General features: G+C 48.1%; 7 protein-coding genes across 7 annotated transcripts; 2 read left to right on the top strand and 5 right to left on the bottom strand.

The window, feature by feature from the left end:
- Window positions 1–3,212: 3,212 nt before the first annotated feature.
- hmg2 (HMG-CoA reductase) lies at window positions 3,213–6,647 on the bottom strand (the record flags this gene model as incomplete). The annotated part of the gene is made up of 4 exons (XM_026756682.1): window positions 3,213–3,495; window positions 3,551–5,835; window positions 5,899–6,243; window positions 6,309–6,647. The coding sequence occupies 4 exons, from the start codon at window positions 6,645–6,647 to the stop codon at window positions 3,213–3,215; spliced, it is 3,252 nt and encodes a 1,083-aa protein (XP_026610957.1).
- A 1,133-nt stretch (window positions 6,648–7,780) lies between these two features.
- On the top strand, window positions 7,781–8,094 carry CDV56_102898 (uncharacterized protein; the record flags this gene model as incomplete). The annotated part of the gene is made up of 1 exon (XM_026756517.1): window positions 7,781–8,094. A coding segment is annotated over one exon (314 nt), but the record flags the coding sequence as incomplete, so codon positions are not given.
- A 2,677-nt stretch (window positions 8,095–10,771) lies between these two features.
- Window positions 10,772–13,307, top strand: CDV56_102228 (uncharacterized protein; the record flags this gene model as incomplete). Its single annotated transcript, XM_026755847.1, has 4 exons — window positions 10,772–11,016; window positions 11,074–11,086; window positions 11,157–11,363; window positions 12,314–13,307. Coding segments are annotated over 4 exons (1,459 nt in total), but the record flags the coding sequence as incomplete, so codon positions are not given.
- Window positions 13,308–16,068: 2,761 nt separating this feature from the next.
- CDV56_101771 (putative GPI anchored protein) lies at window positions 16,069–16,581 on the bottom strand (the record flags this gene model as incomplete). The annotated part of the gene is made up of 2 exons (XM_026755390.1): window positions 16,069–16,455; window positions 16,516–16,581. 2 exons carry the CDS (start codon window positions 16,579–16,581, stop codon window positions 16,069–16,071), a joined length of 453 nt encoding a protein of 150 aa, XP_026610954.1.
- A 4,008-nt stretch (window positions 16,582–20,589) lies between these two features.
- Window positions 20,590–23,433, bottom strand: CDV56_100767 (uncharacterized protein; the record flags this gene model as incomplete). The annotated part of the gene is made up of 11 exons (XM_026754386.1): window positions 20,590–21,522; window positions 21,573–21,719; window positions 21,769–21,924; window positions 21,991–22,042; window positions 22,101–22,267; window positions 22,316–22,484; window positions 22,534–22,579; window positions 22,630–22,804; window positions 22,858–23,092; window positions 23,152–23,177; window positions 23,230–23,433. 11 exons carry the CDS (start codon window positions 23,431–23,433, stop codon window positions 20,590–20,592), a joined length of 2,310 nt encoding a protein of 769 aa, XP_026610953.1.
- A 1,343-nt stretch (window positions 23,434–24,776) lies between these two features.
- CDV56_100500 (uncharacterized protein) lies at window positions 24,777–25,034 on the bottom strand (the record flags this gene model as incomplete). The annotated part of the gene is made up of 1 exon (XM_026754119.1): window positions 24,777–25,034. The coding sequence occupies one exon, from the start codon at window positions 25,032–25,034 to the stop codon at window positions 24,777–24,779; it is 258 nt and encodes an 85-aa protein (XP_026610952.1).
- Window positions 25,035–25,576: 542 nt separating this feature from the next.
- CDV56_100150 (C2H2-type zinc finger protein) lies at window positions 25,577–26,628 on the bottom strand (the record flags this gene model as incomplete). The annotated part of the gene is made up of 3 exons (XM_026753769.1): window positions 25,577–26,086; window positions 26,152–26,240; window positions 26,367–26,628. The coding sequence occupies 3 exons, from the start codon at window positions 26,626–26,628 to the stop codon at window positions 25,577–25,579; spliced, it is 861 nt and encodes a 286-aa protein (XP_026610951.1).
- Between the last annotated feature and the right edge of the window lie 485 nt (window positions 26,629–27,113).

The raw sequence follows: 27,113 nt of genomic DNA, 5'->3' as shown, positions 1-27,113 counted from the left end.
GATAATCAAAGCAAAATCGAAGTTTGGTTCATTCGCCAAGCTGGTAGATCGTTAGGAGACCAGAATGCAGTTGGATCCGAGGGACAAGTAGACAGATGTTGATATCACCCCCTCCTTCATCCCATGGAAGGCCTAGGACGCTTGTTAGGTCAGCTGACAACTTGACAAGTATATAAATCGCTGTTTGCCTGATAGGCATGTTTGAACTGTTTCCATTCACTCTTTTTACCTTCCTGTTAGTAGAATTAAGCTATTAGATTATTTCAGTGATCTACCACTCAAGAATCAGATCATCCAATCTTTTGATACTATCCAGAGATTTCGAAATATGATAATGACATGATGGCGGATTCTATGCGAGAAAATGCCTTAGATTTGCCATGTTTGATGATATTTAGATAGGCTAGGTCGTGCAGACCCTATTGACATCACAAAATTACCCTTTTCGACTCCGTATATGGTGTGGGTTAGACGTCAGCTGTCATCACCAGGGGAGATGAGGACGTACGGAGTATCGGATCCTCACCCGCAAGAGCAGCACTTATACTAAAAGTGTTACGCCGCTGTTTTAGAGGTAGAAGCGCTCTTTGAGGATTGACAATCTTAGGGTTGTTTATTTTCTTTTACTCCAGGGAGACTAGAGCGAGTCTATACCAGTCGATATCATTATGATAATTCTGTTATCATTTGCATTTCAACAGATACAAGGCAAGGGCGTTCTGGAGCCATCATAAAAAGTTGTCAAAACGTAGCTTTCATCCTCTGATTGCTGGCAGTTGAAGATATCATGACCCCAGTTGTTCATTCATTCTTGCTGCTGCCCATGCAATCTTCATCGTCCCTGGGACTGGAGCCAGAATGAGATGACGGCAAACTGCTGTAGTATAACAGTGTAGCTAAGAGGACTGCAATAACAGACGCCTGGATAAGCAGTCAGACAACGCTCAACCGTTGCTCACATTGAGCAGAAGAAGCACTTACCAGTGATAGATCCATTCCTTCTGCAACCTCTATCGTCCATTCAGGACGCTTGCCGGGCACATAGACGGAGACCACGTCTGTTAGCGTGGCTATCATCACCAAGCTACCTTTGTAGTAGACGTGTGTCTTTGTTTTCCATACACTCTGGCCCCGTACCTCCAGGACTGTTGCCTCTCCATCTGCGGCCGCATTCCTAAAGTGTACGTCGAATTTGTCTTTAAAAGGGCTCCACTTCGTGGCGATTGTAGCGACGGGTTGAGAGCCGCGCTCGTCTCCGGGAAGGAAGACAAACCATGTCACGCCGGCTTTTTTTCACTGTAGTGTAAACAGCGAGAGCCCCGAGGCATCACTGAAGTGTCTTTTATGACTCAAAGATCCAAAATCACCGTTCACAGAGAACAGCTTCATTCCAAGCGGAGATTCGTCTGCAGGATAGGTGGAGATTGTGAAATCGCCCCCGGACCAGCTTTGACTGTGTTGTTTGACACAAAGAGTTGGAGAGTCTGTGGCAACATATTTTAGGCAGAGTGCAAGAGGCAGTTTGAGTGGGAGCAGTCTTAATAATACCATGCTTTCTGGAATGAGTAGAGACAAGTCACCAGGTCAACTGGCTCCCAATAAATATTAAAGAGGAATGTAGGATCTTCGGGGTGATGAATAAGCAGGCTTCCAGTAAGAGTCAGATGACTGGAGCTTTATTAGCAGAAATCAATGAATTCATGGAGTTTGGGGAGGGGGAGGTTAATGGTGTAGGCAGTGATGAATGGCCACGCTGGAGGAGGTATAAACTACCTCAATATCCAAGGAACACAGCCTGGTCAGACTTGCAGCCATGAATCTCTTCCGATTATTGGCATTCTTGAATCTTGATGTATGTAACGTAGAACATGTTCGGAAGGTAGCCCGAGCCAAGAAGCCAGTCGATGGCACTGATATCGTTCTGCTTTTCTTGGCCAGTGGAGTTCGGGCTGCCAAGGGTAAGACCGTAAGCCTTGGAGTTGGAGGAGCTGTCTTACTCTTAGAGGCAGAGGCTGGCCTTATATGCCTGGATTGTAGCTTTCGGCCCCAGACCAGTTCCATAATGAGCACTACTCATGCAGTTACCATCAGAGTCTATAATCTATGGTCTCAACCATGGCTGATCCACTTTCGAGGCGCCTGATCGAGGAAATGATCATTTTGACCACCTCAGGACCTTTAACATTCCCCCTTTCTCTTGAAATTGACACCGCATATCTTTCCCATAATGCCCCGCCAGCGAAAACAATGGGAGTGCTTGCCATTTTAAGGATCCGGCTGATCTCAGCAAGCTATACACAGTTCAACCTGTTTAAAGGCCGTTCCAAATGTATTTTCTGGCTGCCCTAGCAGCATTAACAACACGCTATACCGCCCCTAGGTGTGTAAGGTGGGAGCTATGCCATTAGCAATTGTGATAAATAGGTACTATAAAGCACTTACAGCCTCATATACTTAATGCTTAAGAATCATGGCCATGCTATTATACTTTATATACTGAACAGGAGCTTCCCTTTGTTAAAAGAGATAGAGAGGGTTAGGATGATGAGAGGTAGTCTGGGAACTGGGGGTATTTATAATAGCTTTCCACGATAAATCTATGAATGAGGAAAGTGGATATAATCAGGAATCTTTAAAAGATAAGTAAATACCCGCAGTACTCATACATGTCACATTCAAAGGCTTAGAAGTGAATGGCAACTATGTCCATTGCCTTACAGAAGATCCTTACTTTCTAGCCATCAGCTGTGTTGAATTATAGTTTAAGAGTCTATAAGCAAGAGGATATTGGAGTCAATCAATCTCGTACAATTCGAGCGTAAGGCCCAGTTTTCTGAACAGCAGCCTCTTCGCATTGCTGAAGGTAATAAAAATGTCCTATCACCAATTTTAGAAGCTCCCTTGGTGATGGAGATACTAGTCATGGCTACAGAGAGTCCAGTTGCTATAGAATCACTTTAAGCCGGTAATATCAACGCGGCCAGAAGTTATATGCGCCCTTGAAGACTTGCTGCTCTATAGGTGACTTAGACACAGAGTAAGTGTGGGTGAGCAAAGTGATAAGTAGGTGAGTGAGTACGGCTGAGCGGACACCGTCAGAAGCCCTGTTTTCCACACCCGATGGTTGTATGCACCTGCTCATGATGAATCAGAAAAATATGATGCGCTTGACATAATATATAGTGCCACATCTAAGATCTTGTTAATAGCGGTTATGCAGTCTTCGCCGCCGGTTTACCGCGATTATGTGCCATATGGGCACTGACTAGATGGCCCGCTGCCAAAGCAGCACACGTGCTCAATTCGCCTGCCAGCACGGCGGCTGCAACAATGCGGGCCAGCTGGCGGGCATTATCTCCAGGGTTGGTGGTATGGGCACCCCGAACACCCAGCAGATCGAGCATCGCGGCTTGCGCTTTGAGGATGGTTCCGCCGCCGATTGTGCCAACTTCTATGCATGGCATCGATACTGAGATGTGCAGGTTATTGTTGACACTAGAGGTGAATCAATCAGTTCAGGCCCGGATGCAGTGGTAATGAGGTCACATACTTCTTCATAATGGTGATGCAGTTGCTGCTTTCGACGTTTTGCGCTGGGTCTTGCCCTGTGGCTAGGAACACTGCCGTGACCAGGTTCGACGCATGGGCATTGAACCCGCCAATAGAGCCAGCCATGGCGCTGCCGACCAGGTTCTTAGCGGTGTTGAGTTCAACAAGAGTATCCACGTCTATCTTGAGCACGGAGCGCACCGCATCCCCTGGTATCAAAGCCTCTGCGACGACTGACTTGCCCCGTCCATCGGTCCAGTTGATCGCGGCTGATTTCTTGTCGACGCAGTAATTGCCTGTCACTGAAATAGTTGCCATATCCGAAAATCCATGCTCCTTCATGACTTCAAGGGCTTTTTCGACCCCTTTCGATATCATATTCATACCCATGGCGTCCCCGGTCGTCGATTTGAATCGGACATAGAGGTAGGTGCCCGCCTGCGCTGATTTCAAGCCTTGCAGGCGGGCAAATCGGCTGGTAGAGTTGAATGCCGTGGTCAGGATCTGCTTCCCTTCTTCTGAATCAATCCATTGCTTGGCTTCTGCTGCGCGAGATAAGGATGGAAATGCAAGACAGGGCCCCCGGGTCATGCCGTCAGCATTGATGACCGTCACAGCACCGCCCCCAGCATTAATCGCTTTGCAGCCACGACTCGCGCTGGCTACTAGTACGCCCTCAGTAGTCGCCATTGGAATGAAATAGCTCTGACCGTCTATTACCAGAGGCCCAGCCACACCTACCGGCAGTGGCAGATATCCAATGACATTCTCACAGCAGGCCCCATGGACTAGGGTATAGTCATAGTTCTCATAGGGAGTTTTGGAATTCTCGAGGCCACTCGCCACGTCAAGGGTGGACGGGGTACGGGACACGACAGCGCGGCGGATCTTGACTGCTCGGGTAAAGGCTTCCAGGCGGTTCACCTTGGGATGGCGTTCCATCGTCTTCTCCAAGGCATACCCAGGGATTTTGCCGCGGAGGCATAGCTCGACTATTTCCTCATCTTCCAATAGCGATGCTCGTCCTTCTTGTAGCATGGCGTCAAGTTGTTCGCTTGTTCGCGGGTTAGCCAGCTCGCTAGGCGGTGATATAGTCTTTCTCAGCTCAGACTTCTTGGAAGAGTCGTTTGGCTGGCCCACGGTTGCGGAAGAGCTGCCTGGGATCACCTCACGCTCGCGTAGATTCCAACGAGCTGCCTTCATCAAATAACTGTTCAGTACCAGGCTTAGGAACAGCGCAGCAACCACCCACTTGTTCATGAATGAATCTTCTAGACATGCCAGCACGCCCCCAAGAGTGCGGCCGCGTAGTGTATCGAAGAGCGGGCCAGCAAGATCGTCCCCCCAAGGCTCAGCCTGCGGCAGCGCCGATAATTGTAGGACGTATTTGATCGGCGACAACACCGTAACACGCGTTTCAATGTTGCTCACACGGGCAGCCACATAGATATCATCCAGACCATTGCCTGCGACTCGGAAAGGGTTGATTGGGGTAGGCATCAGAATGTTCGAGAGGTTTGAGAGGTACGGCACCCAGTCAAAAACCCTGACGTTGCCATAAGACAGGGACGACAGCTGAAGCACATTAAAGAGCACAAAGCCGCCAACCATGAGAAACTTAAACCGAGATACATTTGCAGCCTTGACCTTGCAGCCAAAGATACGGGAGTCAAAGTCATGATTACCGATGGTCATACCATCGTCTTCCAGACCTTTATGCGGCTTGACTTGCTTCCTGATGCGCGTGACTTCCAGTTTTATGCATAGCACAGTGACATAGAAGGTAAACAGCAGCAAGCTGTCAAAGAAAAGAATCCATGCAGCCAGAAAGCAGAATTGAGGCAGAGCTCCTCCTACTTTCGAGGCTGCGCCTGCCCCCAGAATAGCAATTTCAATAGTGTAGTCACGCACGATACGCCATCCCTCGCGCCTGATGGCCACCTCAATGGCTTCGGGTATGGACCGCCGGGTCATCGGCTTCGCAGGAATGTGGGATTCGGTCGAAGCGTGCAGTACGGCCCTTGTTAAACGAATAGGTTTCTCGAATCCCACGGTGACTACCAGAAATGGAAGGCATTCTGAAAGAAGAACCATAGAGATTGGCACACCACAGCTAGCAGTGACCATTAGCCCAAAAAAGAGGGCAAAGAAACCAGAGAGCAGCACCGAGGAGGCCAGCCAGAAACGGGACCCGAGCCGGCGCATCGATATGAAGAGTGACAGGAAAGTAAGGTGCATCGCCAGGTATGCCAACAACATGATGATGATATCGACAATTTCTGCATTCTGTCTTCGTTAGCTGCCTATGAACGGACGGTACGTTGATTTAGGCGGATGAAGCAGGCATACCTTGATCAAATCGACAAAGGAGGCCAAGGAGTCTGTCAGCCAGAGCTTGAGCTTCAAGCCAGACTTGCCTTTACCAGTGCTTTTCATGGCCCAGATTTCGGACGAATGCTCACCCTGTGACTTCGGGAAGTTTTGGGCTTTGCGCAGGACCTCTTCCAGGTAGTTATATGGCACAGAAAGAGCAATTGAAGTCTCGCTCAAGATGGGGGAGAAAACACTTGGTGCTCGAGAGACGGATTGTGCAGCGGTCAAGTCAGAAATGACACTCTCCTGGATGGAAGGAATTTGTGGGTTGTTTTCGGAGGCGGGAAACACGAGCGTAATCAAAGCCAAGTGCGATGCAACCTAGCTTGCCAGAAAGATGAAGTCAGTAGATTGCTCATTGGGTTGAAGAAGGGAGAGGCTTTCACCTCCTGGTCTTCCATCGACTCATCCTCAGTCTCCCATCTCCAGGCGGTCGCCTCTCCGAGGCGAAGACTACGGCTCCCCTGAAGAAAGTCTGTAACATCAGGCTGGCTGAAGTGACTCTCCGGCGGCCGTGTAAGATCGATATTTTGTAAATTCTCCTCCAGCAGACTGGTGTAGGCCATGGTGGCTAGTAGAGCGGTAAAGACCAAGGTGTAGATAGGTTGCTTACACGCCTGTCTGGTCACTGTGCCTAATACGCTCGTGGCCTGTCGGTGCAGCCAGCCAGGACTAGGAGTATCAAACTCCTTTCCGTTTACAGCAGCCATGGCCCGTGTGCCCATGGTCTGGGTGATCAAATCCAGTCGATGATGATGTTACGGTGAGAGACGATCGAGATTCGTAATCAGCACTGTAATCTTGACTCGATTAGCAGATCTTCTCGCGATGGAGAATGGGATGGAGACTGCTACTTACCAATTTTCTTCTCTGGTTGAGAGGAGGAGAGAGAGGAAATCAGGAAAGCAGTCATCAGAAACTCCCACCACCATTTAACGCGTCGGCGAGCCCTGCTAGCTCCAAACCACAATTTGTACATTGTGCATCAGGGTACCGAACTATCTACCTCTCAAACGACCGAATGAATATATACGGAGTATGTCCGGTGGTTTTTTGGGCTCCCGGCCTCCAATGATGAACTGTTCTTGAACCGACCAGTGCCTGGACAGTGGAGAAGGAGGCTTAGCAAGCTAAGGACCTGTCAGGTACGGACTACCCCAAGGCAACAACATTTATCTATAATCTGACACCCTTATCTACTTAGTGATGGACTTTTCTAAACTCAGTACTTATGCTCCGCAGACTTCCAATCACATCCAGTCAAATCAGGGATGGGATACAGGGTACGGAAGCTTTTGGTTGTGACTGTGTAAGTACCTATGCGGGGAACAGTTGTGTATCCTCCACCAACCTGGTGAAGTTCGAAGCCAATTCAAGGCCAAGAGACCCTGACAGTTGTTCACTCACTTCCGTTTTCTGGGCTGACGAGAGCATTGGTTATTGCACAATGCCATCCCAGCAAATCCAGAGTCATGTACTGTCTCTTCTCCAATGGTTAATCTGAAACCATGCTCAGCCTGTAGCTGGACTCCTGAGCGTCAAGATGGCTGCCGTTACGAAAGCAACGTGAAACTCTTCTATGGAACCAGCGACCGAGGTGTCTGGTCATTGGGTTCTCGTCTGATTTTGAAAGAACGATCTGGATCTCCCCGAATGTTGAGGCCACCAATATTCGATTTTTGGAAAAGGAAACTTCAATACCTCTCGCTGAGATCATTGAAGTGAAGACTGGGAAGAGGTGAACGGCCACTATTTCATATTGATGAAGCGCATCCGTGGTGAACCTCTGAGTAGACTCTGGGCAAACATGACTTCTGCCGAGAGAGAGAGCATCGCAGTGCAAACTGCAGACTATCTGATGCAGCTCCGCAAGCTTCACTCTCCTAAAATGCAGAGCCTTGGTGGTCAGCCAATCTATTCCGCTTTCCTGTTCCCCGGCGGCTATGGCCTCCCACATGGACCTCTCTCGTCCGATGATGAACTCTGGGCTGAGATGGAGGTGACATTAAAGGGTGTCCCTGAGGATGCTCGATTGCGACTACAGAACCACATGCCACCTGCAGCGCCATATACATTCACTCATGGAGATCTTACCTACGTCAACATCATGGTGGAGGATGGTTGCCTCACTGGTATACCTGACTGGGAAGCGTCCGGATACTTTCCAGTGTGGTGGGAATTTACATGTGCTGGAATAGGCGTGGGGGAAGAGTATAAACAGTGCAAGACATTACTACAGAATTATATGCCTAATTATGCCGGTGCGCGCGTTCTGGTTGGATTTTTATGCACTGTCCAAATACCCTGAAGTAAATGAGAGAAGTACGGCATTGCTGAACAGTAGCAACAGTAACTAATCTCAAATATGAATTAATAACTTGGAGCTTCCCATTAGATCTTTGGCACATGTCCCAACCACTATATCATTCTAACGAGGGACAAATTGAGCGTAAGAATTTTGGGGACGCCTTGCTGGTGTTACTTGTAACAGGTACGCAAAAGGATGAAGTCCAAACGAATTAGGGGATATGCGGTAGACAATTTACTGGAACCAGGGATACAAAGATCAGAGGGAAATAGTGTCCCTCGTCAGTAGGATTTACTTGCATGCGGCATCTCTCTGGGCAGCAATATGGAATGTTTGACCAAAATTGATGAGAATCAATTCGAGAGAGATGGGCTGGGGTTGAGCAATGCTTCTGATTAGGATGAATGCTGCATTGACTCCTGGCTCGTTTCACCCCATTTATTGGCTTAATATACAATGTAGTGTATCAAATTGAAGCTGTAATTATGGCAATCCCCCAGAAAAAGAAGTACTTATGACCTAAGATAGTCTTAACAGTACTGTAGAGTCTAATGTAACATAGCATGGGATACTGGATAGTCAATAATTCAACCCTATTTACTTATATAACTAAGTGACAGGTGTAGTAACCTTTAAACCACAGTTGCTTTAGAGAGAGATGCTTAATAGTCATATATATACTCTTTCTGATAGTCATACATAGTAGAATCTATCCTATAGCGCCATTCAGCCTAACAGTAGATTCTAGGGAATAGAAGATCTCTCTATACTCTATGAATATAAAATCATATTCACTCAGTTCTTGTAACATTCACTGACTGAAACATAAGATGAGTGAAGTATTTACATTCACTATCTAGTATGCAGTGAATGATGACCCTTAAGACTTGCTCTTCTTATGTGTAGATCTCCCCCATCCCCATCCCCTTCCTCCCTCTCCTAATTCTACCACAAGACCCATCTCCTAATGAATGAGCTAGCTTGGCGTATGAGAAAGACAGCATGGTTCCATTGATAAGTTAAGCAAGTACTTTACCTGGAGTAAGTTGATATACATGAAGCAAGCCAGACTGCGCTAATAATCCAGATGCCAACCTCGCAGCCCAAGTGAAAAGCCCCATCGAGTTCCTGTGCCTGAGGGTCTTGATAAGACGAATCTCGATGCCTCCTTGCTTACTTTGCCGAGATCGAACTGGCTAGAGCATGAAAAGCTCACAACACAGAAAGAGGGAGCTCCGCGCTCTTTTGCGGAGCTTACACAATCTGTCGCCCTCTTCCTTCGATGGACATCCCGGAATAGGATAGGATGAGCTAAATCCTCTGATTTCACAGCCAACATCAAAGCCGCGGCTAATTGGAATCATCAGTGGGGATTCTATAGTTATATTGTGAGTACACCCATCTTGTCTCTGTAATGAACCCTATCAGAATTTGCAGAATCGCTAACTCTGCAAGCAGACCCAAAATCCTAAGTCCCTTAGGAGTTGTATAAAAAACATAGCAGGTGATAACACGTATGCCACAGAGAAACCTCCCCCCTCTTCAACAAGTTGCTAAGTACTAACGCAAAAGTCCAGCAGACTGGTTATTTGCTATACCAGCAACATCATGAGCTTGTTCTGGGAAATTTCGACTATAATCTGCTGTAGCCCATTTTTCACCCTCACCACGGTATCTGTCTTTCTGTATAGGAAGAGCAGAATGTGTACACCAGAAGACTTATAGGAGATTCCCCACCCTCCTTGAGGAGTGTTTGTGGCCTAATGATCGTAAGGTCAGGTTTCAATGCAGTGAAGGGGCGGAAATCCCCCCTGCCAGATCCGGAGTTTCTAGACTGCCATTACAGGGTGGCCGAGATCCTCAATCCACGGGTCTGGCAGAATGATCTGTGAGTTATGCTACTGGCCCTGCTCGAGTTCCCGTAGAGAAGAGCTGACGAACTGGAAACAGGTGATTAAAGATTTAGATAGTACACCATACTCACAAACCTTAAGAATGCCTCCAACTAGTTCGAAACGTGGCAGCAAGGAGACCCTGTCACCCCCCGGAAGTCACGCCGACATCTCTTACTAGATGATTGACACAGATGACAATGGAAGAGTACCTCTCTCCTCTATACGCATCCATACAACGGTGCAGCCCTCTCAGCCATCTATACTACGCAGAACAAGGCCATGTCTACGGCAATCCAGACCTTTTGCTTTCAATATTGGTCAAGGCAATTCAGAGCCTGCACAGTGAACGAAACAGAGCTCAGCCTTCTCATACAAGATATATCCTCAAACATACTGTGTTGAAAACCTTCAGCCCATGGCGTAACTAGCCATGCTCAAAATAGCAAGGAAGCAACCGACATTCTCGCCATCTGTGGCTAAGAGCTGCCACTTTGGTCCGATATGGAGAATCCCATGATTTCAACGAGGACGTGTCGGTCTTCGCCAGCAGTTTCCTTTTACCATCTGAATAATGGCAGGGTGAGTTGGACCTACAGTCTTCTAAATCCCGGCAACAATGTGGCCGGAACGTTGGACATCTCACCAGACTTATCGTCCCTCAGCAGCCTTCCCGAGAGTCCCCGACAATCTCCATCACCAAGAGTTCCGCCCGCAGGAACCCCTCGGTCGCCACCAGCAAGAACACCATCCCCCCTCAGCAGCCTTCCCGAGAGTCCCCGACTCTCTCCATCGCCAAGACTTCCGCCAGCAGGAACGCCTCAGTCACCACTGGCAAAAACACCATCCCCAGCGGCACCACCACCACAGCCGGCAACCGGGACTCCGCCAGCAGTAACTCCCTCTCCAGGACAGTCCGGGGCATCTAAGCAACCAAAACCAAAACACAAGCTTGCATCAGTTGGTAAGTCCCCTTCTCTCTTCTCCTTCTCCCCTCGCTGTGCTCTTCCTGGCCAAGACTAATGATGGTTCAGTTACGGCCAGCGGGGCGGAGCCCTCGCCGTTGTTGTGCCGCCTGCTCCTCAAACCGCTGCTCGCCCCCTCGCACCCGCATTCTTCTGCTACCAGTGCCTCCAGGCACCCGTGTACCACGCAATAGGTGTGCTTCCTGCCTGCTCGGGCTATTCTCCGGCAGGTGGGAAGTGCGCCCATTGCGCGGGCTCCACCAAGTATGTCAGATGGTGTGTTATTTCTCATGCTTCTTATTTAATGCATTCACTAATTATGCTCTCTGGCAGTTTCCAGCTTCTGCATTGCCCCTTACTCATCATGTTATTTTACTTTCTCGCACTGTAGACTGTGCTCCTACCACCACTAAGGCTGCATCTCTCCCAGCTGTCATCAACGCGGCCTGGGCCTTTAAGGCTTAGGTTTGCACTAACAGCAGCCCACTGCCCCATGGATGCACCCTAGCCTCTAATCTCTATGCGCCCTGTTGCTCCAGCCCCAGCCCCTATTACATCTGCTTCTGCACCTGCGCCTGCCCCTAGCTATTAGCTATTTTTCTTTATAGCTTTTGGCTCCTTACTGGGTAAGTCTGTATCTTTTAGCTCTGGTAGTTCGTGACTAATTATGATACAGAGTCTAGGACTCTAGGTGCTCCCCCTGTGGCGGTTAAGCTTATTTTTATTTATTCTTACACCTTCTGTAAGAAGTAGTGTTCTAGGCAGCTACTACCACAACGCCAAAAAGTTCCAATGACAATTCCTCTTGGAATCATCAGCCTAGAACATGCTTATATACCACCAACCCCCTAGGCCGTCAGCCCCCATGACACCTTCATTAGTAGTTCCCCCCTCTATATAACTAACTAAGCCTTAAGGGCATAGAGGTAAACCACTTTTATAAGGAATAAGATGGCCCCCTTCCAGTCCAAGCCAGGCCAGACACCTGAGAGTCCCTACTTCCTGGATACGGTTGCAAAGAACAGCGATGGCAGGTGACCAGTCAACATAACAAACGACTTGTACGCTGCATACCGCCTTTTCAGGATATTTAGTTTTCATCCGCCCTTCTTTCTCTTTCGGCCAGCTTGATTTCAACGCTTTAGTTGATTACTATAAGATGATTTTCCGGTGAGGACTACAACGCTGATTTAGTTGCGAAGCATTGCGCTAACAGATGAATATAGCAAGCCTTCCCCTCCAATTGAAGTATCTGTCTCGAAATTGGACCCGGATACATATCAGATGGGCTCAAAGTTTCTATGTAAAAAGGCCACAAGCGGGATTCCCAAGGCTGCAGTTGCTACCTGGAGAGAGGGTGATGGGCAGTACTATCTTGTCGAGGCTACCAATGTGAACTCACTAGAGAAGGCTGCTGATGGCCTCATTTACCAGGCTGGCATGTCATCCGCCGTCTGGGAGATTGGGACACATGCGATTTGTAAGGTCAAGACATGGTCCGATGGGATGGAAAGAGAAAGCAATACTCTTGCTTTTGTTGCGTCCCGGTTCCCACATATCCCAATTCCCGAGGTAATCTATTCGTGGGTCGATGAGCAACTCAGCAGGACCTTCCTGATTTTGCGACGGGTCCAAGGGCAAACGCTGGCGAGTGCCTGGCCATCTCTAACTTTAGAGAAAAAAGCTGATGTCGCTATCACTGTTGCACAATACTGCCGCGACCTTACTGAAGCAACCTCGGAGCAGCTACAGTCTGCAACAGGCTGCGGAGTCCTCGAACCTTTCTTAACCGTGGATCCAGAAGCGTCACACCCGTCTTGGAAACCCCGACCGTTGGGGCCATTCTCTCGCACCGCAGCTGAGAAGTATTTCCAGAGAATATCCACTCTGCCGCCGCCCCCTATAGGAGATAGGTTTCACTTCTATCATGTCGACCTTGGTCCAACCAACATTCTCCTCTCAGACGGCGGTGCTATCGAGGCTATCTTAGATTGGGAGTCAGCTGGGTACTACCCGAAGTTCTGGATTCCTCTTAAGCCGTATCGCAGTGGAGGATTCAATCTTGACGCCCCAGACGATTCCCGTTACGATTGGACCGGTCTTCTCGAATCAAAACTCTCTGACTTAGGATTTAGGCTTGACCGCAATCATGTTGAGTGGCAGAAGTCTTTGGTTTTTACTTTCTTTGATTTGAACGAGCTTCGTGATGCTCCTTTGTGATATTTCATCCTATCCACATTCTCTAGCTGCGTCAAACACGATCTCGACCATCGCTGGCTTTAAACTTACCTAAACTTAGACTAAATGCAACTCTAGATGCAGGTCATACTTTCGTGAACTTTTTGTACATGGGAACTTATGAGATGATAAAATTAACATTTAATCAAGGCCCATCCCCTGTAGCAAGAGAATTCAGGAGAAGCATATTAGTTTATCAGGCGTCCAGAACATACAACCTTCTCGAACTCAAAGCGCTTGCGAGGAAGTATCTTAGATACTTTAGGGAATTAATGCTATGTTAGACATAATTATAGCTGCGAGAGAAGTATTTCCGAAACTCCCTGATGATGAAATTTGGCTTCCAAGTTATATCAAAAGATGTCTTCAACAATTATTAGTGACTGGTAGTTTAAAATTTAACGTGAATAAAATTAGCAGTTGTATTACTGGCAAAGACCAGTTTGGCACTATTATTACAAGAATAATGCTTGACATACTTACTGCGCGCTTGCAGCAGTTAGAGAATATCATTAATGGGAATGGAGAGCATCATGGAATAAGGAATACTCAGGAAATCAGGATTTAAGACATACCAGTTTCTGCTTTAGGGGATTACTCTGCTCCTGAAGACCCAGTCCTTGTTCCTGATGATTATCCTGTAGTTGCTGCTTTGGAGGATTACCCTGCTCCTGAAGAGCCAGTCCCTGTTCCCGACAACTATCCTGCTGCGGAAGAAGAGGCCTCTGTTCCTGATGACTATCCTGCTCCCAAAGAACCAGTATGTGCAGAGTACTCTGTAAGCCATCATGGTAAGGCACCATTAGCAGATGTTACTCTATACAATAACTGGAAAAATCTTTCGCCAAAAAAGAGGAAGGAAAGGATGCAGACCCTAAGGACAAGGGGTCTCCTGATCCCAGACAAAGATGGCCTCATTCCAATTTTAGTGGGCTGAACTTTTTTGTTGGAGGATAAGGCTTGGAAACACCTGACTTTATTTATTGATATGAAATTAAACTAATGCAATAACTATATATACCAATCACTGAAAACTGTAGGCATAGTTTATATAACTACTTGCCCTACTTCCTAGTGATTTTAAGTAGGCTAAGTATTCTGCTCGCCAGCTTCTGGTTTAGTCTAGGGATAGTGATATTCTTTACTCTTAGTATCATGTAGTTACTAATATTTAGTAATATCTTAATATACTTCCTATTGTATTACTTCTTTATCTATTCCTTAGACTTTATGAGCAAGACCTACAGCTTTATATAGTTCTTATTTATCTCTGCAGCTCTCTCAGCTACAGCTAGTGCTTTTACATTCCCTAGGGTTGATATATTAATCTGCAGGTTTGCCTTAAAACCTATAAGTATATAGTACAGTGAGATACCTAGCACACTGTGTGTAGTATTATTATAGATAAAGTAAACTATGTAATAGGCAGCCAGCCTGCCTAATCATCTTACATCTAGCTGATATATGCTCGCAGGTAGTACTCTAGGACCTGGTTTATATGTTTAGTTCGTCCATCTGTCTGCGGATGGAAGGCTGTTAATAGCCTTCTATGTGCACCTAGGCAGTAGCAGAGAGTCAACCAGAACTTGCTGGTGAACAGACTGCCCCTGTCTGAGACGAGGTTCTCCGGCATGCCTAACAACGGTATGCGGCTGAGAGGCCGAAGCACATCCTGCTTGGAGCTGACGGTCTGATCATCGTGGAGTTGCAGAGAGGAGGGAGATTATCCCTTTCACCAAAAAATCTTCCTCAAAGCGGCAGCCCTGTCTCCTCGGCCTTCAGTTGCGCCCTTCCTGTTTCTAGCATGGAAATAGAGTGATCTTCTACGCGATATCGGTTAGCGTCTGATTTGTCGAGCTACCTTGCAGACAGGCTATCCTGCGGTTCGTGGTAGTTTTGCTTCAACTGCGTGGGTACAGTAGATTGGCAGCTCAGAGCAATATTGTCCCCGTAAACCAGACGATATACCGTCTAGGACAACAGAGATATGCTGCTGCCTCATATCTTCATCTTATTCATTTCCTCATTCAATTGATTTCGGTCTATTCGAATAGTACTCAATGCGCCGTACACCATATTCAGTATACCCTAAAATACCCCCTACTCTTGTAGTAGGACTTGGACTACTTGCTCAATGAGCTCATTAGGCTGCCGATTTAGTAGCAAGGCAAATCATCTAGATGTACAAAGGTGCTAATAGTTCCGTTAAATTACTCGGGAAATGGCTAGCTTATGTTGCTGGGTGTACTATTGGCAGCGGCTGTTCGATAGATTGGACTATGGCAGGGCAGTTTGCGAATATACGATTCGTAATGTTGGCAGCTATGTCTATGCCATTGTATATCCTGTTCTACCCCAGGGGTACGTGCGTAGTGTATCTTGAGTCCGACTCGTCTTATGGGTCTGACGTTTGCTCACTGGTATATTCTGGTATCGATGGCAAGCACGTCTCATAAATAGAGTGTTCATCCAGTCGCATAATCAAGATCAAACCATTATTATTAATCTAACTAGAAGAGAAGCTTTATGTGCGCCGCCTGATGCATTTTGACAAGAAGCGGTAAGAAGGCAATCCATGAAGATACAATCCCAAGCGATTTAACCACGTAAAGAGAGAAAACGTGCCCATTCCTCGTTTCATAAGATGCATTGCTCTGACTATTTAACGACTGGTCACTAGGATCGGGCTCCTCGAAAACGGACGGGGTATTCAGCATAAGCAGCGGACCAGTGGGAGATCTGTTTACAGGAAGGCAGCGAGAGCGGCACCAGCCACGACGGACAGGCCGAGAGAGCCGGTGGCCATGGGAATGGCGGCGTTGGAGGTCGAGCTGCTGGAGCTGGACTTGGTGGAGGAGGCGCTGGACTTGGTGGTCGAGGTGGAGTCGGTTGTGGTCTCGGTGGCAGTTGCGGTCGAGGCGGTCTTGGTAGAGCTCTTGACGCCACTGCTGGAAGGGACGGTGGAGAAGGAAGAGGGGAGGCCGCTGGATCCAATGACGGTGGGAGCAGTTGGGATCACCGGCTGCGAGGTGGTGGAGCTGGTGGTAGCAGCGGTAGTGTCGGTAGCAGTAGTAGTGCCGGTAGCGCTAACCTCAGGACCGATGACAGTGACTCCTGTGGTCTGAACTTCCTGTGGCAGGTCAGTATGCGGTCTAAAGCGTTCGTCAAAATGGAAGAAGGAGTGACATACCACAGAGCCAGAAGACTGAGCGGCGGCAAGGGCCGACAGGGCAAGGAGGACGATAGAGGAACGCATCTTGTACGAAGTATTATTTGCTGATAGATGACCCGAAGCGAATGTACTTGATCGAAGTTGTGGCTGGTAGATTGTGTATGGGTAACGAGCGTGGTATATGGGAACTTGAGTTTCAGATAAGACGGAGGACTTCAGGTACCTCAGGTGCGCAGGGTCACTTAAATAGACATACGAGACCAGGCTGCCAGGCAAGCCAGCCAGGAGGGATCACAACAATAGAAACAATCAGCCACTGCCAGTTGCCATCGCCATCAGCCCTGCTGACTTTCACAGACTCATTGTACTAATATTAATGGCAACAGGATGTGTAGGACCCACAGCCCAAGCGGAGACACCGCATCTCGATCCGCTTCTGGCATCTTCTCGACCAGTCAGTAAGCCCGTAGGGCGCGGGAAGGAGAGACACTACCTAAGCTCGAGAGCCTAGACTAAGCCCTGCATTGCGGAATACGTAACTTCAAATAAGAGCCGTTCCCTGTGGACAAGACTTTGATGGGTTGAAAAAAGGACGGCGTGGCTGTAGAGGGTTGCGTATGCTGCTGCTATCTTTGGCGCTGGTGGCCGCCCATCGACCAATGGCATTGCTCCTGTGCAGATCTTGAATGAGACAGGTCTTCTTTGACTCAGTCTGTCTGAGTCTCATCCATTGCGATTATTGTTTCCTTATTCTCTTGGCTTGTCCCTTGCTCGAATATTCATCAAATCGTCATCTAATTACCTCTATTTATGATTTGCGGTCGAATCTTATTATTTGACCGACAGGATCACCAAGACAAAATCTGCCACATACCAAGTCCTGGTTCTTCCTGCAGTACAGCCCCTGCTAAAATCAGGCACAGGTCCCATTGAATTGTTAACGCAGTTGTCCGTAAACTAGGGACAACATATTAATCAAGAATAGTAGCAAACAAAGTCTTCGCCGCATACTCCCTCCGTACATACACCCAACAACTGACCATCGATGACCCTCGACCGACGCCACAGTCGGGCTGCCTGAACTTTGCAGTGTGGTGAGATGCACAACCATGTGACCCGAGCTATTTAATAGTGCTATCACTTGCGCACATGAAGACGTTGATGAGTTCGTGGTAAGGCTCGTGGCCTGGTACACGTATGAGTATACGCGGTCTAGCCACCCGCTGAGATCTGACGTCAGATGCTATGCAAATGGCATCAAATGCTTAGACGGAATATAGTCTACTGATTACTCTGATCAGAAGTGCAGACAATGCTTTTATCTGAGGAGAGAGGAACTGCACAGAATCTACATGTACCTATCTATGGATGTGCGTGTCCGGAGTACGTACGTCCGCATCAGCTTGTCAACATTATGCCCAGGTGGAGTCTACCTATGTATGCATGGTGAGAAATCCAATCAGATTCACTGCCAGATACTTAGTTACTATACAGAGTGGTTACTACCCGTACAGAATACAGAGTAAGGTATATAATTGCAGGCTAAAAAAGTCTCAGTCTCAGTGCTCTGCTGGTGGTCTTTCTGAGAAATAACAAAAGGTGTTCTTGCGAATCTTGTCTTCAAATCAGGTGGAGCAGCTTCACAACCAAGGGTAGCTTCAATCATTAATAACTGAGGTCGATCTTAGGGACAATCCTTTGACGACTCAAACACAATAGTTAATATTACCTGATGCAAGGGAAGGGAAAAGGATGGAGCCACTTCCTGTCTTCCATGTCACAGACTCACAGCCCTTGTTCATTTGACCCTTCAGTCCGAACCTTGAGACCTCAAGGCAATGAATACTCTGTCAAGGTAGGTATTACATTTAGCAGTCCCCTCATTTTCCTTCATAGCTGTTGCAGAGTGGTATGACAGTAAAACTAGCCGTCTGCTGTGAGTCTGTGGGTGAGACTAGACTTGACCCGCCATTTCTGGGGAAGATTCTGTCACCCCACCCATGATAAACAAGATGAAATGAAGTATGTATTCCGTATACAGCACAATACTCGACCGTCACAATGATCAAGTAGGCAAGTACTCTGTGGTAACTGGTCTCTAGATGGCTTGAATCAAGGTCACGATCATCACCGAATATTCTGAAACTATCAGTTATGGCTGTGGGGCTAGATTCTGCCACTCGCCTAATCTGGAACATTCTTGCTGGACAGCAGGTTTCATCCTTTGTGTGCACCCGCGAGGACGGGATATTTTCCTTTGGCCCTTTCTTGGTGTGCAAGGTCTCACTCCATTGGCCATGTTTCGACTCACCTTGAAGGCCTGGAACCAGGTCTCTGGGTTGCGGAATGCGGCCATCCCATGTGCGCCCCTCGTGGTATCAAAGGATGTCAAATGTTGATGCATGTCCTGCTCGTCAATGGTGCTTGATACTTAAAGGCGAGAAAAGTCTCTTCATACATCCTCCAGATTATCTTACCATAGATGATCCTACACTGATTTGGCTGGATCTGATGCGCTGACAATTTCTAGCTCAGGCGGCAACAGCCACTTCTCCCTCGTCACTGCGGCTCATCATACCCGAGACTCGATCCAAATGGTTGAATCTCATCGGGATTCTATCCATGCGGTCCTAGGACACCGATCGTCCACTCGCCAGGGTTCCGATGTAAATGGTGATTTGAATCTCCAGTAGCGTTGCGCCGTTGATCTCTTCGCTATTGCAGCTTTCACAAACTTCCTTATCCGGCGTTCATCCACCAAAATCATCCCAGCTTCGCTACAAATGCCTATTACTGAAAAGTCTAGTCGAAACTTACAGGCTGGGGGAAGTAATAGGTCAGCAGCCACAGTGACGGATATCGCCTGGGTGTCCTCTTCCACCCTACGGTCTGCCTCCAGTGTCAGAACTCCAGCTTATTTAAGCCGGACACAATCAAAAGAACTCCTATGCTTCCAAGAGCGATATGCCTGATATGAATGGATTGTAAAGAGTTGTTTGAATGGAAAGCCATCTAGCATGGCAAGGTCCATGTGCAAGGGGCTATCCCAAGGGCTGTTGAAAAGGAAATGAACGAGCGATTTCAGTCATTGGATGAGCCTCTACATCACCTAGGTCTTATGATAATGGAATCATTAATTCACAGGTCAGTTTGAAAGGTTACTTGTGCTAGGCTCATGCAATGCTACTTCCCTTATGGTATCCTGGCTCAGTGAGGTAAGTATAGGATAGATAAGAATCCAGCATGGATATAGAGACATATGCTCTAATAGTCTCTCCCTCACTATCTTATTATTTATATATAGGGAGATGTGTGAATGCAAGCCCCTCTAACTTTTACTTACCTGAACTATTTAATAGTGACAAGATAAGAAGATCTATTAACTGTTAATAATTTCCTAAGGATCTTCACACAGGCAGGGCAGAAATAATATTATCCCTAAAGCTAGCCACATCTTGCAAGCAAAATACCATTCACTTTAGTTTAAGTAGCAGAGAGTAGGGAATGCAGATTAACCCCATGACTCTTCTACCTAACATAATATAATAGAAGCACCTAGCTATCTAAGCACTGCTTCTTCCCCCTACCCACTGCTTTACCTGATCTTGCTGACCACCATCCTAGCAACCACAATATGATGTCGAAGCCACGCTGTATTGCTCTGTTACCGTCGGGGATGAAGAAGTATGGCTCGATATGGCCACTTCCTACAAAATGCGGCAGAAGCAGTTCAAGTCAAGACTGATTCAGCCCTCTCATGCCTGGAAATTATCAGCCAGGCGGGAAGAAACTGGGGACAGCAGGGAGGATGAGACCGCATTCCGCCGAGATAATGCCGAAGACCTTAACATATAGTATTGGAGAAACATATCGTAGTCATATACTAGAATTCGAAGAATCGCCCTGACTTTATTTACAGCGCGGCGCTATCTGCGGACTATACCAGTATAGGCTCTGATTCTTATACCGACTTCAACCGTGACATGGCATCAGACGCTAGTCTTGGGCTCGTCTACAACTGGTATACCAGTTAGGAAAAAAATAATAGCTGCCCAGGAGATAGAAGTATACAGTACCCAGTAAGGACATGCCTCACAACTCCTTGACAAACCCAACCTCCACCACCCGATCAGCCTGGACATTCAGATGCTGGATCTTGGTTCTGCTGGCGTCCCGCATCCACAGGAATGCCATCAGTACCATCCGACGAAAGAAATTGGTCTCCCGTGCAATGCGAAGCTGCTCCTTGCCCACTATGTAGATAACCTGCGACTTCCACGCACGATGGAGAGCATCCGTCTCCTTGAGCACGTCTGCCGAGCTGACGGACGGGCTCTCCCGAGCCAGAAATTCCCGGATCTGATCCAGCACCAGGATTCCCAGATCCGGGGTGATGACCTCGTCCGTGTAGCCGTGGCGAACGATAAGCCTGAAGCAGTTCGGGATAGGTTGCTTTTCTGTCCCGTTACCGCACGTGTGGCAGCGGGTGACAGTGTATCTCTCACTCGGTGCAACGGTTGGAATGGACAAGGGCCGTAGGTGGAAGAACACGGACACCTCGGGCGCGGCGCCAAACTTCTGGATGAAATGGAGGAAGACGGCTGGGGTGGTGGCGGAATTGCCAGACTTATCGAAGAAGATGCCGAGCCCGGTGATGGGGGTGATGGTCGAGCCGCCAAAGTCCGGGTGGAGAAAGAGCTGGTTGTCGCGCAAGAGCGTCGTCCGGGACAGGGGCACATTGTCGGATTCCTCGGCGGTCCATTGTTCTTCTTTGCCGTACCGCCACAGCACAAACATGAGGGTCAAGGCAACTCCAAGCATGAGGGTGAACCAAGCACCGTGGGGAACTTTGCTCAAAGCGGCGGAGAGAAACATGCCGTCCCACAGGGCGAAGACAATGAATACCGGCAGAACAAGGGAGATGGGCAGTCTCCACACAATGAGAGCAACTACCGTCACCATGCAGGTAGTGAGGAAGGACACAAGAATGACGCAAGCACCGTACGCTTCTCCCAGGGCAGTTGTCTAAGGCATCATGAGTCAGTCGCATCAATCAAGCTGTCAAGGGGACTTACATTGTTATACACAGCAGTCACGATGACCGTGCCGATCATCATGAGCCAGTTGGCCATGGGGATGTAGACCTGACCATGGAATATCTTTGAGACGTGATAGGTTTTGACTTGGGGAAAGTAGGAAAGCTTCATGATTTGCGACAAAAGCTACGGTCATGATTAGGATTGTTCGGAGACAAGGGTGTAACAGGCATACCTGAAATGACCCGGTGATGACAGCCTGACTGGCGACAATGCAGGCAAGGACTGCGACCACAAGACTCGGATACAGCATACCTGGTGGAACAGTGAGATAGAACGGATTGGCGTATGCACTGGGGACACGGCTGATATGGGCGCCTTGTCCTATATACTAAGCAATGACCATTAGCATCATATAATCGCATTCGAGGTTCAATTTAATGACTCAAACACACACCGAAATCAGGAGGCATGGGTACGCAAAACAGAGCCAGGAAATCTGCACAGCTCTAAGCAAAAAATCAGCATCAGGTTCTTCGCAATATATACGACGACCTAAGACAATACCGCTTGCTAAAAGCACCGAGATCCGCGAACAAGGTTTCAACACCCGTAAAGGCAAGCAGGATGCCACCAAGCTGTAGCCAGCCAGCACGTCCATTTCGCACCAAGAATGCTCCGGCAAAGTAGGGCGAGAAGCCTTTAAGGACAGATGCATCGTACATGACAAGATTCTAGGATACATTAGTGGTAACGAGTGATTCTGACATCGTTGGACTTACATATATCCCAAAACTCAGGTTGAATAACAACCAAACAATCACAATCGGTGCGAAGGTGTTTGCTATCTTACTGGTACCAAAGGGTTGGATTAAAAACACGCCGACGAGGATGGCGCAAGAAACGCCAACCACTGTCGAGGAAGAGATGTCAGGATTGACGACGGTGATACTAGAGAAATCAGTCAAATGGTCACTTTGATAACGACGATGAGACACACCCTTGAATGGCCCCGAGGATTGACTGCGCCGGTGTCAAAACACCGTCTAAAATCGAATCAGTATAGACTCAACGATGCCTATCGAGGATACCTTACCTGCCAGCAGCAGTGAGACACCAAAAACCCCGACCACCTTGAATGTCCACTTCATGAACGTGCTCCGTTCTATAACATTGCGCGTCATCAAGTTCGGCTTTTGTAAATCATCCGTATTATATCGTTGCATGCGAACCATTTTGTAGTGACGAGGATCGCGGCGAACTAGATTGGCCTATTTTCAATGAGCACAGGAATTCAGCCGTAGATGAGCAAGCCGCAACATACGTAGCGGGAAATCAGCGAGTACAAGGCAAATGTACCACCTTCGCCTTCGTCATCTGCGTTCAACACAATGCAAGCGTATTTGACCGTGACCATGATGGTAAGGGACCAGATAATCAAGGAAACCGCACCGAGGACGTCTTCACGACTCGGTTCACTGCTGAAGGTGGATGAGTAGACATACAGCGGGCTGGTCCCAATGTCTCCATAGATCACTCCAAGGGATTGGTATGATAGCCTGATCATTATCAGTTCAACGGCATGCACTAGAATTGTGGTATAGGACTGATTACGAACCAAGCTAGTGTCCATCCCCTGAACACCTGCGGGCCATCAGTATCCTGCAAGGAACAAACTGAGTTGCACCGTACTGACCTGTTTTTTGTGAAAGTCCCTCTCATCATAATCTCCACCCTCAGTGACAGATGCTAGTTCAACATCCACGATCTTCTGATCGTGAGTGAACTTGCGCTGCAGAGTGTTTTCGTGATGTGCTGGCCGGCATGGGAACACGCCGCCGCCAGACGAAGCAGGGAAGACAGCTTCAGTGCCGTCGCTTGATGCGTCTGCGTTTGTCATAGCAGCTGAATGTTTCTTTTCTTTTTGCGTATCCGTCAGAACTGGAAAGAGATAAGACAAAGGCCCTCTCAGCAGGGGAACAGAGCTACTCTTAAGGCCTCGGGCAGCGCCATCGAATCCTTCAACATGCTTAGGTTTTGCTTAAGTCTGTTAGCTGGGTCATTCTCGTCATCGACAAAGATAGGGCTTGATTATGTTTGGTCAGGAGAGACCAGTCTGGCAGCAGTGAGAATTCTGGATCGTGGTAGATATTGGATGCTATAAATCCCGCGGACTCACACCATATCATGCAGATTTCAATGCTACTCTAGAGTTCCACGATAAAATGATCCTGATAGTGACTAGCTTCAATTGACAGAGATAGGCTATTCCAGCAAGCAAGGACAGCCAATGCCATGGACACACCTGTAAAGTCCACACGGAGTTTGCATTGTATGAGGCAATTGTCTCCTCCACACAAATTTCATCCAGGTATCTTCTTGATCGCAATAATGCCTCATATTTCTTAACATCAAAATGACAGTCAGCTTTGTTCCTGATAAGCCTTCAAAAGCAATAAATTCGGATTATGCAAGGTTACCATTACCCAGAGACAGCAAATTGAAACGTTGTAAAAGAATCATCCTGCTATCCTTCAGTTGAGTACCATCCGTGGCTACCACAATTTCCATCTCAGTACCGGCTGGACTCGGCGTTTGCTTGTGTGCAAAGCAGAAGGACATAATGTCCCTTCCTGGCCGCGCTACGTGTAATTTCACGTAGCCTTCCTCTGCCATATATTGCACACGAATGACATTCTGTGTCTCCATGTTATTGGGCAAATTCTGAGCCTTGTGTGTGTTTTCAAATGACCATAGCAGAGTGAAAGGCATATAGCATAGCTAGATAATCAAGTTTCCATGTAAGAATATTATGATATAAGCTTACCCAAACTTCATACTCACCTCACAGTGAGAGTCACCCTCGACCGAGACATTGACATTGAACGTCTGCCCAAATTACTGGCGCAACGGGCCCCCTATCTCACGAACTCTGGGTGGTTCGCTTCTTCCTTCACTTTTGCATTGTCCATAATGAGCCTGTGTAGATGGTCTGCAAGTTCATGGACCTGTCGATTCTGATGAGGCGGTGCCTGTCTGTGGTACATCCATATGAAAATGTTGCCATAGACCAAAAAGATATTCAGCCTAGATTCCTCGTCCCATCCTCAACCTAGGTTCAGCTGGCCCCGTACGTGACGCGAAGGTGGTCCAGGGAACACATGTTTCAAGCGATCAAAGGATTATCACGACTTGTATTTCATCTTCATGATAGGGTTTGTCTCCGTCACCATCCCCACTGGTTTAGGATCGTAAGGTCCATTCGGCAAGAGTGCCCCTGGCGCTCATATAGAGCGTCGAATACGCCTTTTTCCAGCCCAGTGTCAAGATCTCATCATTCTCATAATTGAAAAATCGAGCCAGCTCGGCATCGGGAGCTTTCTCTTCTGCGGCTGGAGGCGGCGCGGTGCAGCCTGTAGGTATTATATGCTTAACTCCTCTGGCGCCTCCCGGCATGCCCACGGTCAAGTCAGAAAATGCAGGAACGAGCTCAAACTCCATTTTCGGTGTGTGAGTCGACATCGCCTGCATTTCCCGCATGTGGCATCCCTGTAAGACTGTACAGAGGAGTCGCCAGTCAATGGCTACGTTCATAAATTAAGTTTCCAGAATCTTTCTGAACTTTCGCCAAACTGTAATGCCAGAAACAAGTACAGACAATGCTTTTTTTTTATCTGACGAGAAAGAATCTGCATGTGTGTGTGTGTGTGTGTGTATATGTGTATGTATGTGCATCAGCTTGTCACATTATGCCCAGGTGGAGTCTGCGTATGCGTGGTGATACATCCAATCAGATTTACTGCTAGATGAATCAGTTGCTACTTGTACAGAGTACAGAGTATTTAATTGCAGGCTGAAATAAAGCCGCAGTCCTCTGCTGGTGGCCCATATCAGATCCTCTAAGTCCTTGCCAAACTCCGCCACCTCACCCATCATGTTCTGGTGGAAGGAAGGGGGGGTATCATCGCAACAATATCAGCTGCCGCACTTGTGTCCTCTTAAGCCCGAATTACGAGATCGTTCAAGAAAGAGAAATCAAACATTCATGAGAATGCAATGAGGTTCCGTCCCTGAAGCACACCCCTCACCTGCAGCTGCACCTTTTCAAACCTCATGAAGGCGCATGCCTCACTCTCTAAGTGGTTGAATAATCCAGCCAACGTGACAAACTGCTTCTCACACTTGCCCTTCAAATTCGGACAACGATACACCTTCTGCTTGTGCACAGGCGAATTGAGATGTGCGTTCAGGGCGTTCACGGTCTTGAACTTGTTGTGGCACATATAGCACTCCCAGGAGGAGCCATTGAATGCGCTGTTAGTAGCCGAGTACTCGACGATGTCTTCCTTGTGCCATTCAATCTGCTTGTTGGTGATGACGCCGTGTGGGTCATGCTCGCGAACCACGCGGAGGATGGTTTCACGGTTAAGCCCCGGGGCACGAGGGCAGGAACCCCTCTCAAGGTGGTGGGTGAGGCCGCTGGCGGAGGTGTAGTTGACCTTGCAGAAGGGGCAGGGAATGTTAGTGCCGCGGTGGATCTTTGAGTTGAGGTGCTGCAGGCGGGCTTGTCAGTATTTAATGCACTTTGAAGGGGTGTTGTCGGGGTGAGCAGTCTTACCATCCGCAGGTTGTTCTCGTTCTGGAATCGCAAGCCACAACTTTTGCAGTAGTTCTTGTAGTGAGCCTGGTTCTCCATGTGCTGATTCGCTGCGTTTTGCGTGTGGAACTTCAGGCCGCACGTTTCACATGGTATCTTCGGCGTCCAATGTCCCAACGCATTCATGTGTTAATTCGCCGCGGTCTGAGTGTGGAATTTCTTCACGCATGTCTCACAGGGGATTGTAGGTGTCCAATGTCCAACGGCCGACATGTGCTGATTCGCTGCATTCTGAGTCCGGAACGTGTTGGTGCAAGTCTCACATTTGAAGCGTGGCGCCCAGTGATCTCTGTCGTTCATGTGCTGATTGCAAGCACGCCAGGTACGGAAGGTACTGGTGCAGGTCTCGCATTCGGGCCAGTGGCCATAGTCGTACATGTGTTCCTCGCACTCATCTTGGTACCAGAAGGTGGCCGTGCAGGTCTCGCACTCGTACATTTTGGGCAGTGGTGGTCAAGACGACGGCATCTAATTGAAGTGGGCGATGAAGGGCAGGGAGGGGAAAGCCTTTCAAGCAGATTGTAGGTGTCGCCTTGCAATCGGACGATGAGATCAGAGAAGACTCCGGAATTGAAAAAGCTAGGAGTCATCGAGCTAATGCTTTCCAGCAGAAGCTGATAAAGGTAATTCCTTTCCCCTTCAGGCCAGTCTTGAGAACCACCGTTGAGAGATCATAGTCACGTCATTTGGTGAACTGTGCACAGACGGAGCAAAGCGGAGAAGGGGTACTGTCACATGACACACTAGTTAGAATACCCTTCTCTTAGGCAGCTCCACCAAGTAGCTAGTTAGGAATGACAGCTCCCCCTCCGCGCGCTGCCTGACACCCGCCCGGCAACCACCACGCGTCTCGACGCGTCAACAACATGGCACGACGTAACAACCAACCTGGTGGCCCTCTACAGGCTGCACTACAGGAGACA

The sequence above is a fragment of the Aspergillus thermomutatus genome (assembly GCF_002237265.1).
Source record: "Aspergillus thermomutatus strain HMR AF 39 chromosome Unknown NODE_263, whole genome shotgun sequence".
NCBI lineage: Eukaryota > Fungi > Ascomycota > Eurotiomycetes > Eurotiales > Aspergillaceae > Aspergillus > Aspergillus thermomutatus.
Note: the sequence above shows the minus strand (reverse complement) of the source record. Positions and strands in the feature narration are given on the sequence as shown.